Source organism: Pezoporus flaviventris, unplaced genomic scaffold (genome assembly GCF_033815535.1).
Source record: "Pezoporus flaviventris isolate CSIRO_AGI_PZ_B2104156 unplaced genomic scaffold, CSIRO_AGI_Pfla_v1 ptg000016l, whole genome shotgun sequence".
NCBI classification, from domain to species: domain Eukaryota; kingdom Metazoa; phylum Chordata; class Aves; order Psittaciformes; family Psittacidae; genus Pezoporus; species Pezoporus flaviventris.
Genome location: NW_026892564.1, coordinates 9691472 through 9705478, shown reverse-complemented (window position 1 = coordinate 9705478; position 14007 = coordinate 9691472). Strand labels below are relative to the sequence as shown.

Below are 14007 nucleotides of genomic sequence, written 5' to 3'. Positions count from 1 at the left end.
GCGGGCAGCGAAGCTCTCCCGCCGGCGATCCGCCAGCTGCGGCCGTCCGCTTTGAGATCCGCTTTGAGATCCGCCGCGGACTCCGCCGCAGGACTCCGAGGCCCGTTATCGCCGCCGCCCGCGGCTCCCGTAGGGGCGGTGCTCCCAGGGCGGCTCTCCGGCACCGCCCCTACGGGAGCGGCGGTCGCCGGCGGCGCTGACCGGCAGCCTGCGGCGGCGGAGCCAGCCCCACATGCCGCGCTGCCGCACACCTCCTCAGCAAGGCACGGGCCACCCGGCGACTGCACACCCTCCTCCCCCAGGGCGGGTGAGACAGTAGGCGCAGCGGGCGCGCGCACATTACCCGGCATGCAGCGGGCGCCGCGCTCGCACCAAGATGGCGGCGCCGCTAGAGGAGTACGAGAAAGAAGCGGGTTGCGTCCCCATCCTGCACCCGGAGGTGAGGGCACCCCGCCGGGAGGCGGTGACGGGCGGGTTCGGGGCGCGGTCGGGACGGCGCCCAGCCGCGGGAAGGGTGGCGGTGCGAGGCAAGCGGGCGGGGTGCGTGGAAGGCGGGAGGTGCGCCGCCGCCTCCTCCCGCTGCCGGCCTGGGTGTGCGCGGCGGCGGTCGGGGAGGGCAGGGCCGGGTCGGGTCGGACCGCGGCAGGGAGGTGGCTGTGTGGAAGCAAGATACGGGTACTGGTGGAGGGGCACAGGGCTGCAGGCTCTCCTGTGGTGCCCTCCCTGGCGGTGGTGGTCTCGCCCGGGACCGTGCCGGGGGCTGAGGCGGGCGGTGGGGACCCGGTTACCTCCCGGCCCGCGGCTACCCTGCGGGCAGAGCAGCCCCAGGTGGTGCCGCAGCCCTGGCGTCCCCGACCAGCAGCGCTCGGTGCCCGGCCAGGCTCGGCGGCCGGCCTCGCCGCCCCTGGGGGTGCTGTGGCCCGTTAGCCCGGGGGACGCGGTTCGGAGGAGGAGGAATAAATGTTGCGTTTTGCTGGCAGCGGCCTGCTCATCTGGCCTGCTCCCATCCAGCCCAGCGCTCCCCGGGTGGCGTGGGGTTTATTTTGAAAGGTAAAAGTCTGTCATTTCCAACGTGTTGGACAGGCAGTGGGAGGAATGCTTATAGGTGATGTGTGGAGGTCGCTTCGTGACACATTTTTGCCCTTCTTTTGTGCCACCTACCTCTGTCAGCAGCGTGAGCATTCTTCAGGACCGGTGCGATTGTTTTGAAATGTATTTTAAACAGTTTAGAAAATTTCTTACGTGTGGGCTTGTCACCTGATACATTAAGGATTGTAAGAATTGATTTTTCAGCCTACGAGAAAGATTAGTGCGTATGCCAGGCTCCAGTTTTTGCGAAGCAGATGGTACTCTTGTTCCTTAAACAACATCTCAAAGACACTTTTAGTTTTCTTGATGACTGAAGAGGCTTTATAGGCCTCTATGCAGTTGTGTATCCTACCCACTCCTCTCTACCTCTCCAAACTGTGCTTGCTTATGACTTTAAAATAGACCTGTCTGTTCAGAAAGTTAACTAGCAAAGCGATGCAAATAAGTGTCTTGATATATATATTTTGCAATTTTATTTTTTTTAAAGTGATGTGCAAAGGCTGTTGCTACATATTCCTTCAGACTAACTGGAGAAGTACTCTCATTTGCAGTGTCTAATGTTTTTCAGAAGTTACAGAAGTTTTCAGTAATGATCCAGATTGTTGGATGTTGATGCTCTTTGAAAAAAAATGCTGTTAACTTGTGGAAACTTTAGATGGGCACTCTGAAACTATAAAATAGATAAGAATCATCTGCAGGCTGTTAGAAAACAATTATGTTCCCAAGATCGAAGACAGTATTTGTTAAATTAACTTTGAATGATTACTATGTGGAGAACAAATATGTCTCAGTTTAAATTGGGGGTTTTCACTAGTTGAGCAGTCTGGTAGAAATTTTATACTGTTGCTTTGGTGTCTAAGGCTGAATGTGTGTACAAAAGATACAGAAAGAAGTTAATAGATACTGTGTTCTGTAACACCAGTGTGAATCTTTTAATAGACAATAAATATCACTTGTCTATCTTGTCTTGAAGGGGTTTTACTTGATTTTGCTGGAAATGCTGAGTGTTATTTGACTATATCTTATTCAGAGGGTAGTACTTAAATGGATTTGAGTGGGTGTCCCTTAGTCCTTAAAAATCCCTTTGTGCGGATAAGCTTTAAAAGAGAAGGATGTTTTTAATGCTGGTGGTGAGACTGGCTGTTAAAAGAGCATTTCTGGAGTGCCTGTTAAAAGCATGAGGATTTGTTACCGTAGCAATATTGTCACAGGACCTGCCCTCTGAACAATGTAGTGCAACTGTGCTCAGTCATTTTTGAAGGTCAGGGGCCTTAATACTCAGTGATTTCCACTTTTAAAGAAAATAGCACCATATCCTTATGTAAGTAGTGACGTTGGAGCATATAATCAGTGCTTACATTTGTATACGTAAAAAAAATGATGCTTTTTATAGGACTGTCAAAATCTCATGATTTCTTACATTTCCTTCTCCTGTTACCTGTCATGCAGCTTTTTCAGATATTTTTCCATGTGTGTATTTTTTTTTATTTTTAAATGAGACTTTCACTTCTTACTGTCTTTTTGTTTTGACTAATTTGTATTACATTCCAAGTTTTTTGATGGGCTTTTTTGGAAAGGAAATTTTTTCTTTCATATGGGCTCTATGGCTTGCATTTTGCCATGAGATATTGTGAATATAGTATTAACATTGTAGGAAAGATGTTCTTAGGACCAGTGGGAAAAAAATACCAGAGTGCTGTAAGATCTTTGTAAGATCTCAATGTTTATTTGTGAAGGGTTCATCTGAAAGTGGTGATTCAAGTAATTCTGATGAGAAGAGGTACAAACACTGATGAAAATATGAGTGCTTTAGGAAACTGATGATGTGGCTACTTTTAGTGGGTTTTGTGTAGTATCTTTCTGATTAAGTTCGTGGGCCTCTCTCCATCCCACGTGAAAGCAAGCTGAACTTATATAATAGACTCTTGCTTCAAAGGATATTTATTCTCTCATTCTGGCCACAAGCTCAGTTTAGTATGTCAGTGTAGATCCCACTGTTTTCTACCAGTAGTGTTGCAAGGTGACTAGTGGAACAGCGAAGCATATAAATATTTTTAGTGGGGAAGTACAGTAACATAAATTGCTCATGTAACACAGAATGATCTTATAGTATATAATAAATGGGTGGAAAAATGCTGGCTAACTAATCTTGGAAATAGTTGCTGGACAGAATTATTCCTGAAAGTCTTAGAGGAGTTAGTCTACTAGACTGAAGACTTTTTTCATTAATTAATTGGAAGTAATAACAAAATGGCCATTAATATACCTTGCAGGCGAACACAATGGGTAGGTGCTAAGCAGGGAGGACAGCACAACTGTACAAAACCGTCTAGAATTCATCTGAAGTTGTTCTAGTAAAACAAAGTGCACCTTAGTGTAGCCATATTCAAAGTAATGCATTGAAGGTAAGGAAAGTAAGCATGGGATTGTATCCCCATCTTTATTGACTGGTAGGATATAAATATGAACAAGCAGCTCAGCAGAAGCTCCCAGTATAATGCTTTGATTAAAAAAATATGTAATGTATTCCTTATCTTTTTTTTTTTTCCCCCTAAGCGTGGTTTACTGATGAGAGCAAGGAGAGCATGTTGTCTGAGCATGTGATAACACTAAAGATGAAGTTTTGTCTTTAAAAGTCATTGTTAAACAAGGAGGAGTGTGGAAAAGAGTTAAGAAACAGTTTAATAATGCCTTAATGCTTAAAAAGCCCCTCTTCATATTAGTAGAAATAGTGAGAAGCATCTTTTCTTTCTTCACCCCCCCCCCCCCCCCCCCCGTGTGACTACTTTCATACTGAGATGCAGTGCTTTATTCAGTTTATACCTAACAAGATCCAGTGGCTGGAGAGTGAAGCTGAATGGCATCAAACTGAAAAGTAGGAATGGTAAACAGTGAGGATGAGTAGCCATTGTAAGGAAAAAAGGAGGACAGGGCTGGATTTAACCAGCTCTTAATGTTTTCAGCTTGAGTTTGGATGTCTTTCTACAGACCAAATGGGAGCTTTCGACTTCCAGACATGGATAAGTGTTGTGTTTCAAATCTGTGAATATAAGTGAGTGTAGACGTTTGGGGTGACTGATTCTGTGGGTGATATGCCACCTCTTACATATACTTGAATCCTTCAGCAGGATTGTGGAGTGCATGGATGACCAAAGAGAGGAAGTCCTGTGGGTGTATATCTCAAGATGTACATGGTGTTGGCTGCCCTGCAGTGTGATATGGTAGCTCGAAGAGAGGCAGAGCCTCCATATGGTGCCTGGGATGGCACAGTAACACAATGCTGTATAGTGCCTGTTAGTTTGTTTACTTCTCCCAGTGTTCAGGTTTCTGGTGACAGTTACCAGCAAGCTCTCCTTCCATTTATACAGTGTAGCCCTAGTATGAGAATGCTGCTCAATACTGTTTGCGCTTGTTATTCTTTGAGTAAATGATGTTAGTAGGCCTTCTGACTTTAAATTCTTCAGATCTTCTAATCAAGAACAACTTCCTGAGTATTGTGTGGGAAGTGATGGGCTTTGATGCTTTATTTCGAAATCTGAGGAGGGGGGTTGGAAATCTTTAAAAGACTGATTTTGTTTGTATTACTCCTTTTTGTTTGGAAAATATTCTTGGTGTGTGTGGCCTGATATGTCCTGAACTGCCAAAGGCATTTCAGCTGTTCAGGCTGTGTCTCCTCCAAAATGGTAAGAATTATTACTGGGAAGGAAGATCTGTTTTGTTACTGCTGTGTAGTGCATCCACCATTGTCCTTAGGCTTATGGGGTATGTTTGAGAGAGGTGGAAGTTATCAATTAATCCCAGCTGAAACACTTAATTTCAATCTTTGTTTCTCTCTCTGTGGTTCAATTTGTAACTACCTGGGAAGTTAGAAGCACAGTATCTCCTTGAAATCTTTGGCGGTGGTGTGAAGAAGATAGGTAAACTTATTGTAGATAGCTTTGGCTGAAATTTCTTCTGTTTAAAATGCCAGTGAAAGGCTTGATTTTATAGTCCAGCTATATCTCCTGTGGAATTCTGTTGATTTCTTGTGGGGCTGTATGAGGGTGCAGTTTGTTCTTAATTGTTCTGTAAAGGTATGGGACTTTAGTTAGGATCACTCCAGGGACTAAGTTTACACCTGTGAGCTTATTCAAAGACCAGTTATTTTTTACTGGTATTACTAAAAGAGGAGGATGGAACCATGAAGTGTCAGGCAGATTGGCGTGCTTATTATTGAAGCTTGAGTCCTGCTTCATGGGTCACAGTTAGCTTTATAGTTTGAGGCCAGAGGGGACTGTAGATCTAATCCACCCTTCTAATTCAGGCATTCAGGGTTCTTTAATGAACTAATTCTCTTTATAGGCAGGATACTACTTATAAAGCAGCAAACAGGAAAATAGACACAATCCAACAGTAACAAATACTATTGCATAACCGGGAAAGTTGCCTCCAAATTTAATTAGTCTAAGACCTGAACCCGTTTTTAGTCTGAATTTAATTCATTTCTCTTCATTACATCTTGAGGGATACCTATCCAAATACAGTATGTCTGTAGTTATTTAATACGCTGCTGATTATCAGATCCCTACACTGTTGTTATGGTCTGCAGCCGTACTGACCCTTTTGAGTCTCTTGTGAAGTCCTTTTCTTTCATTCTTTCAGTGTTTTCGTGGCATTACTCTGAGTGCAATAGCTGTTGTAGTGTGCTCAAAAACAAAACACTATTCTAGTAGTCATACCAGGGCCAGTTGCTGTAGTAAAGCAACTTCTGCATTCTTGCTCAGCATTCCCCATATGTAGAGACTGTTGTACTGATCCTGCTGTAAACTCTACTGCATTGGAAGCTTGTGCCTAGATGATTACCCATCTCAAAGTCAGTGCTTTCTGGATAATTTCCAGGATGGGTCTTCATTTTATATATGACTTTGCTACTGTTAGTATGTAAAGTAACCTTATTTTGGCCTCTCCCAACTTTCCCCAAGTAATATAAGCTACGTGGTGTGAGAAGCAGAGTATTATGTATCCTTCTCCCCACAGTTGTTCAGCTCTAACCGTTGTTGACTCCTAGGTTGCAGACAATCATGAAATAAGGTGGGGTCAGATACAAGCTCTGTAGGATACTTAGTGTCCTCTCAGTAGTGTTTTCATATTGACAATACCCTAAGGTTTAAAAAATGTGAGCTACTGAAAAGAACAGGAGAGGGGCTTTTTTTTTTTTTTTTGCTAGCATAGTCCTCAACCAGGACAGTATGTATAATAGTCACAAAGCAAATCATAAGAATAAAGCTTGTTCACCTCTAGTTTTTAAGACTTGCAAGATAGAACACATGAACTTTCTGTATATTCTAATTTTTCAATCAAAATATCAGACGATACTAAATCAGACACCTTTGACATTAACTGTGTTTGGCCATTACTACTTCTTTATCATCTGGAAGTGCTGGGTTTATTTTTCTGTGAAGCCATAGTACTTAGCATTACTAGTCTTCACTTTTTTGTTAGTTCTATATCAAACCTAGAACAGGCAGCACTAAGTTAAAATGGAAACCATTTATAATCCATCACCTTTTATCCAGATCATGGGAGTTTCTTCAGGCTTAATGAAGAACAATGTTCACATCTTTTGGACTGAACAACCTGTACTTTAAAGCAGTTTAATAATATTTGTTGTTATATTAGGAAGCATTTTATCATGGCAACAGGGTAGGATTTATGTTTTCTGGCTTTTTCCTCAGGTTTTGTTCTGCACTTATTGAACATTTTCAAATTGTGTGGGTTTGTGTTTTTACTGACAGTTCTATCATTCTTACATTGTAATCTTGACAACTTTTGTCCATTTCTTTTGTTGTTTGGATGCTCCTCACCTGGTAGGGTTACGGATGTCTTGTATCCTTTCGCTTGCTTTTCAGTTTTCTGTATTTTTCTACTTTGTCATGCTCACCGTCAGTGCTTCTCTTGCCATTTTACAAGGTTGTTTTTACAGTTGTTCTCACTTCTCTTGTAAACTACAGTTTTTCACCACTTTGGGCTTTTTCTCAATAGTAACATTGTGGCTTCTCCGGTATCTAGTAAAACACCTAAACCGGATTTCAACTATTTAGAGTTTTAACTCTACATATTTTCTTCAGATTTGGGCAGTTACTTTGTGAAGTAGGCCCTCTTAAAGTATCAGTGATAAATATCTGGTTTGACCTGAATTTGTCTTGACTCAGTTTGCCTTTACTTGTTAAACACAGATTTTATTTCTCTCAGATTTCACAGGTTTGAAGTCTTTCAACAACATTTGTTTCACTGTGTTTGTCTGTTTGCTCAGGATAGTAATGAAGCATTATAAATGTGGAAGAGGGTTACATTTTAACTTTGCAGAATCCAGTTTGTGAAAATAAAGAGGAAAATGTTTGCTGTTTGCTTGAAAATTTGGTGATACTGTCATTGATACTTACAGGTTTAGATGAGAGCAGCCTCAGTAATTGATATTTCAGTATGCACACTGTCCTCTGCTGTTTTTCAAAGTCAGCATGACATAAAGAACTGGCTTTCATAGCATCCTTATAGTTGAAAGAAACGCATGGGTCTCTTATGCATGAGACAGTAGAACAAAGTCAAAAGCTTTTTCTGAAGTCGGAGGGAGTCTGGCTGAATTGAGCCCTCAGGTCTGTCATGCCTAGTACGTGGTATAACATTAGACTACAATTCGTCTTGTGCAATTTTCAAATCTAGTAATTTCTTCCTACGCTTGTAGATGCCCTTAGGTCTTTAGATGCGTTTCCTTGATTGTGTTTGTAAGGGGAAAGGTGCTGAAAATGTGGGTAAGTGGAAATGCTGTGGTCAGATTTGGAAAGCTGCTCAAGACAAGGGGAAGGTGAGATGATTCGAGGAGGGACTGCAGTAGCAAGAGAGGAAAGATCAGAGTGAGCTTTGAAAACTCTTGTATTGCTGGCTTTAAAGGGTGTGGCTTTGCAATTGAGTTTAAGCTGGTCTAAAGCCATGGTGAAACCCAGACGCCTTGCAGTTGTGTGGCCAGTAGGTGAATTGGGATACTTGCTTCATGAATTAGACCCTAACTGAAACCATTTCTGTGCTGTTGTGAGAACTGGTAAAAGGTAATGGAAGATGGGCAGCCAGGACTGTGAGTCTGACCGCTCCTCTTGAGGGGAGGTCAGTTTTAGCTTGACTTCAGCTAATTATGAAATTTACCTTTAAACACTTCCAGCTGCACACATTTGCCACTGATATTTGTCTGGTCCCAAGACAAGCCAGTTCAGGAAAGCAAATCAGTAGAAAATGCATCCAACTAAAAAAACCCTAAAGATTGTGTTTATCTTGTGCTAGTTCACTTAACCTACTCATTGTGGGATCAAGTGCACTACAGTACCGGCAGGAAGGTACAGGGTGACCTGGTGTGACTGTGATTGGAAGCTTAGGAGTTGGATAGAACAGAATCATTGTGAACTGTCACAACATAGATTTACTAAGCTGTGTCACATATGCTGCAGAAAAAGTGACTATCAGCATGACTAGAAGCACCTTTCATACACTTCCTAGTTGTGGTAGGTGAACCAGCTTGCGTTTATCACAGGTGGGAATGAGAGTTTGCTTAGCTGGCTCCATTTGCTGATTCAGGGTGGTGGTGGGAACGGTGAAGTTTTCCACGAGGACAGAATGCAGTATGTGCTAACTTTCTTTTTTTTCTGTGTCTGCCAAGGAGAGAAGAGGGCCCATGGCTAGGTAAGGCTGACTGCTCTTTCTGTCATAGGCACCTGCCAGTGCTATGATTCTTGATTTAATTTTTTCCACTGTTTCTCAGAGACAAGTTAGCTATAAGCTCATGAAGCAACATAATTTACCTTTGAGTGTGGCTTTGACAAATACTTGCTGAATAAACCAGAATCTTCAGTATACTTTTTTGATATGTGATATTACCAGGTTTGAAAATTTAATGAATAGTATTGAACTTTGAAGAAAGAATTTTCTAAGTACCCTTTTCTAGGAATTTTAAAAAGAAGAGTCTGGCTTTTTTCCTTCAAATAGTTGAGGATCAGGATTGAGCTAGATATGTGCTTAGGTGCATTTTTGAAACTGAGAACTTAAAAGTGTAATACATATTTCATTTTAAGTTAATCTCATGATGACTGAATACTAATGCTCTGTCTCTCAGGTATTTTTTTATGTGGAGAGTCTCTAAACTCATATACTCTGAGACAGTCTGTTGAAAAATAGTTTTATTTCTGTTGAAATACCAAAGTTTTGGCTAAGAACACAATGCAACACCCCTTGAAAAGTAAAAAATAATTTATCTACATGTTATTGTAAGTTGCTGACTAAACCAAAGCTTTAAAGTAAACTTTAAAACATAGTATTTTAATTTTTAGCCTTTACAAATGCTTCCAAGCACAGCTGTTTTAAATAACACTTGATGGTGGCACTGTATGTGCAAATACAAAGCCACTGAAAAGGCTACTTGTGAAGCTATTCCTTCCTGAAGTATAACACTGTTCAGTTTAGGAGCATCTGTAAGTAAATGACTAGAAAGCATTCCATTGGCTGTGTTTGCTTGAAGAAGCAAAACTTGCTCATTACCAGCTGTGCCTTAAATCATGCGATCTCTGACCTCTGCATAGAGTGGTTGGATTAAGGGCTTGAGTTGAGCATCTCTGACTTGTTATGTAAAAAATTCGATCTACACTGGAGTGTGTGCAGGATTATTCTCTCTGTGATTGCTGATAGTTGCTTGTGGGTGGAACTCTGTTTTGGCAAAAGGACTTCATTATGTTTGAAATGAAGATTTTCTCTATCTTGCCACTTTTTAAAGCATTGTCAACTAAAACTGTGACTTGTTTGCAAATAAAAACCTCAGAGTATTAGGTGCAGATTTTTTTTTCTGTTGCGTATGTATTCTACAATTAGCTTGTCCAGTGATTTTCTTAAACACATCTTTTCTTCTGGCATGTCAAGAAACTGGCCAAAAAATACAGGAGGGAAACTAAACAGACTTCACAGGATGCTGTCAAATGTGGAAAGTAATGGAATGTGGTGACAGAACAGACATTGAATGGAAGAGATTTTTGTCATGTCATGCTTATTCTGTGTAATTTAATGGTATAATATGAGCAGGGAGAATCCCAGCGTAAGTTGTAAGGATCAATGTAAAGTAAGTCTGATAGTATATATTTGCAAGCCCAACACCGAACTGTGGGATTTCATGATTTCTGGGTGGTTTTCTTTTTTTGTATGTACAATATGACCAGTTAAGATTAAAAAAAAAAAAAAGCATCTTTATTTCATGGAGAATGTAGTCTGGTTTAGATGGAATTTTTCTTGTGTGTATAAGCTAAACTGAAGGTGTATATGCATCCTCATACTGCGTTCAGCTCTGGGACCCCCAATATAAGAAAGATGTGGACCTGTAGGAGTGAGTCGAGAGCAGGCTATGGAGATACTCCGAGGGCTGGATCACCTCTCCAGGTTGAGAGACTTGGATTGTTCAGGCTGGAGAAGGCTCCTGTGAGATCTCAGAGCAGCCTCTCAGTACTTAAAGGTGCCTGACAATAAAGCTGGAGAATTACTTTTCAGAAGGGCATGTAGCGATAGGACAAGGGGCAATGGCTTTAAGCTGAAAGAGGGTAGATTTAGATCAGGTATTAGGAAGAAGCCCTTTACTGTGAGGATGGGGAGGCACTGCAACAGGTTGCCCAGAGAAGCTGTAGCTGCCCCATCCCTGGCAGTGTTCAAGGCCAGGTTGGACAGGGCTTTGAGCAACCCGGTCTAGTGTGAAGTGTCCCTGCCCATGGCAGGGTGGTTTGAACTGTGTGAGCTTTAAGGTCCCTTTCAACCCAAACCATTCTGTGATCTCAGTTCAGAAAATCTAACAGCTCACAGCTACTGAAGGCTTTGACTCCTCAGTCTGGGGAACCTAGTCTGAAGTCCCTGCTGGTGAACCCTGCAGAATTCTTTTTTTCTGGCTAGGACCTCGTGAATATGAGAAAGAAGAGAAGCTCCCACTTGGTGACAAGCAAGTTAGTTGAATTAGCAGCTACTGGTTTCACCCTAAATTTAATGCCCTTTCTAGAAAAGAAAAAGCTACTCTTCTTACACCTGTAAAGAATTAAATGTGATTCTCTTTGAAATTAAGACATGATCACTTTAGCCTCTATTTCTGTTCCTTTCTTTGCTATGGAATTAGGTGAAGGGTAGGTATCAGGAAGTTCTTACAAATTTTAGAAGAGGAACTTCCATTTAAAATGTTAAAATGATTACCAGTGCTGTTTCTTACAGGAAAGTGATGAATTGATTTGCTTGCACTTATTTTGTGAGCATTTTTCTATTAATGTTACTGCGTGAGTGGCTAGTATTTCAGTGTATATAAACTAATGTGGGTGTTTCTAATATGCAAATGACTGTAAATACATTTGTAGAGCTTCTTGCACTGCCTTAAAAGTAGGACCAAAACTGAGAAAGCTTACTGAAAAGCACTATAACAAATGAAGAACAGAGAAATTGAACACACAAATACAGGGGAAGGAATTCTTCAAGATTAACCTCCAGTAGTCCATGTTAAATATAACATACATGAGTATTATTTTAATGTTTAACTAACCTGAAATAGTTGCAGTCCTTTCCAGTTTTACAAGTATTCTTTCAACTGCAGATGGATATGGAAATAGTAGTCATATCCCCCCCCAACTATGGTTTCTTCTGTTTCATTAAGAAACCAAGGCAATAGTATGCAATATTTTTTTTGGAAGGTTATGCTTTTATTTCTAATTTCTATTTTAGAACATGCTAGTATTTTCTCTTTATGTGTCAGCTTTCTTGGTTACTATTCAGAATTGGAGTGTCTGATCTTGGTATTGCTTCTTTGCAGCAATATTGCATATTGCATAATGTTAAAGGAAAAGCAGTTCTAGCCATCTGTTAATGCCTACCAGAGCCATGTGTGGCAGCTGTGAGTAGCAGTATTTTCCTCCCTTCCTTATGTCCAAGCAGGCATATTGACCTGTTCCTATCCTCCTGCTATACAGAATTGCAAATTATGAAATTGTTCACTCAGAATAATTCAGGCTTGGACATCTTATTCTTTCAAGCGTAGCTGCTTGTTTTTTTTTTTTTTGTTTTTTGTTTTTTTTTATTGCAAGTACTGCTCTCAGAATTCTCCTTATTTAATTTTGGCTTTTTATTGGAAAAGATTAAGAGATTTGAGTATTGAGGGCAAATAAACATAACTTTACTTGCATATGTAGTTGTGAAGAGAATTGATTGGGAATGCCAGTATTCTTAGTGCTCATTCTTGGGAGCTGTATTTACTGCACACACACCCTTCTTTCTTTTTTCTTTGGAGTTACTTTTCATGCTTGCTTTATCTTCTGCTTCCCCAGCTTATCAGTCCTATTTTCCAGAGCAGGTTCCCTTTTCTCCTCTTGTGTGTTGTTTCTGTTTTTCCTAAGTGCCCGTTTTTCTTTTTAGCCTTATTCTCACTCTTCTGAGATTTTTCCTACCCTGCATTGCTTATGCATCTGTGCAAGCAGTCTGCACATTTTGTGGGTAATGAGTAATGACAGACTAGTCGCAGATGCACATGAGTGATGGGGCACTCTCAAAGGATAGTCAGTGAAGAGAAAAGCTCATCTAGAAAGACTGACCCTTGGTAGTAATTGGGAAACCAAATTTGATTTTTTAAATAAGTAAAATCTGTCTTTTTTTTGAAGCCTTCTAAGTCAACTAGTTCTGCCAGTTTCTAGAAATAGCATCATTTTCTTTATCCTGTCAGCTTGACTTCCCTGAAAATTTAAAAGCTGGAGTGTGTTGTTCCATGATTACTTAGTCAAATTAACAATTGACAGCTGCCAGAATGTTCCTGCTATCTTCTCTTTACTTGCATTTCCTTTATATGTGGCTCTGGAGCCTCTTTTCACAGGAAAAACAGCTTTAACTTGCTGTCTTAGTCTTGTTTCTTTTTTTCCCCTGTAATGAATTGAGTAAGCTCACTGTGGCTATGGCTCTGAGTACCAAAGCTAGCTTGAATAAGGCAGCGGGGGCACAGTGCCAAGAGCAGTGGGGAAGAGTGGGCAGAGAAATTACCTTTTTTTTTTTTTTTTTTAGCAGTGGTAAACTGGTAATTTGGCTCAAGTCATGCTTGGAAATGGCTCCTTGAAACAGGATAAAATAAGTAGATTTAGTGTTTGCAACCTGCTTATTGTAAATCAGTGAAGGCCTCTCCTCTTCTGCTTTCCATTTAGTTTCCTTTCAGCTGTACCAGAGCCATTGTCAATAGACATTAAAATATCAACAAATAAATGTGTTTGGATTTCAGTTAGTTTTTAATCTCTGAATTAGCTGTTAGTGTTTCTTAACAGTGGATCATCATTGTAAAGTTAAAATTCTCCTGGAATAAAATTTTTCATAATGGAAGTAAATATTTTAACACTTTGGAGTATTGTTGAAGGCATTTGTGAATGTGGTACATATTCTTGGCTGAAAAACATGTTGTTACTTTGTTATAAATCTGTCTTGGTTAAAAAAAAAATAGTTTCAAGAATTTTAGCTATTTTCCTAAAATTTGCATGAGGGTATATGAATTTAGAAGAGATTCATTCTTTGCTGGTTTAAGTGAGATCTTAAAAGACCAAATGGTGACAGTGAAACTGACAATACTCAAAGTTCTTTGAAAGGCATGGTGTAAATGTGATATAAATAATATTTTTCCACTTTTTTAATGCTTGTTCCTTTAATAAAGGTGGACAAGTAATCTAGATGAGTGTAAGATTTTTAAGCAGAGCTTTATTTTCTGTCCAGCAGGTTGGAGGAAGTAATCTGTATTTTGTGTGTTTTAATATTCTGTTAAACCCCCAAAATAGATGTTTCCTGACTATTGTACTTGCAGTGTCTTTCTAGGTTAGCCGCTGTTGCAGAATGACTAACATTAGGCAAGCTCACCCCTGA

General features: G+C 40.7%; 1 protein-coding gene across 1 annotated transcript in view; it reads left to right on the top strand.

Annotated features, from left to right (window-relative positions):
• The first annotated feature begins 301 nt into the window (after window positions 1-301).
• The window catches only part of ZDHHC17 (zinc finger DHHC-type palmitoyltransferase 17), a 75190-nt gene continuing 61484 nt past the window's right edge, over window positions 302-14007 (top strand). Inside the window, exon 1 of the mRNA XM_061454739.1 lies at window positions 302-439. Within this exon, the coding sequence (XP_061310723.1) occupies window positions 377-439 (63 nt within the window). The 5' untranslated portion in view covers window positions 302-376. The remainder of the gene's footprint in view (window positions 440-14007) is intronic.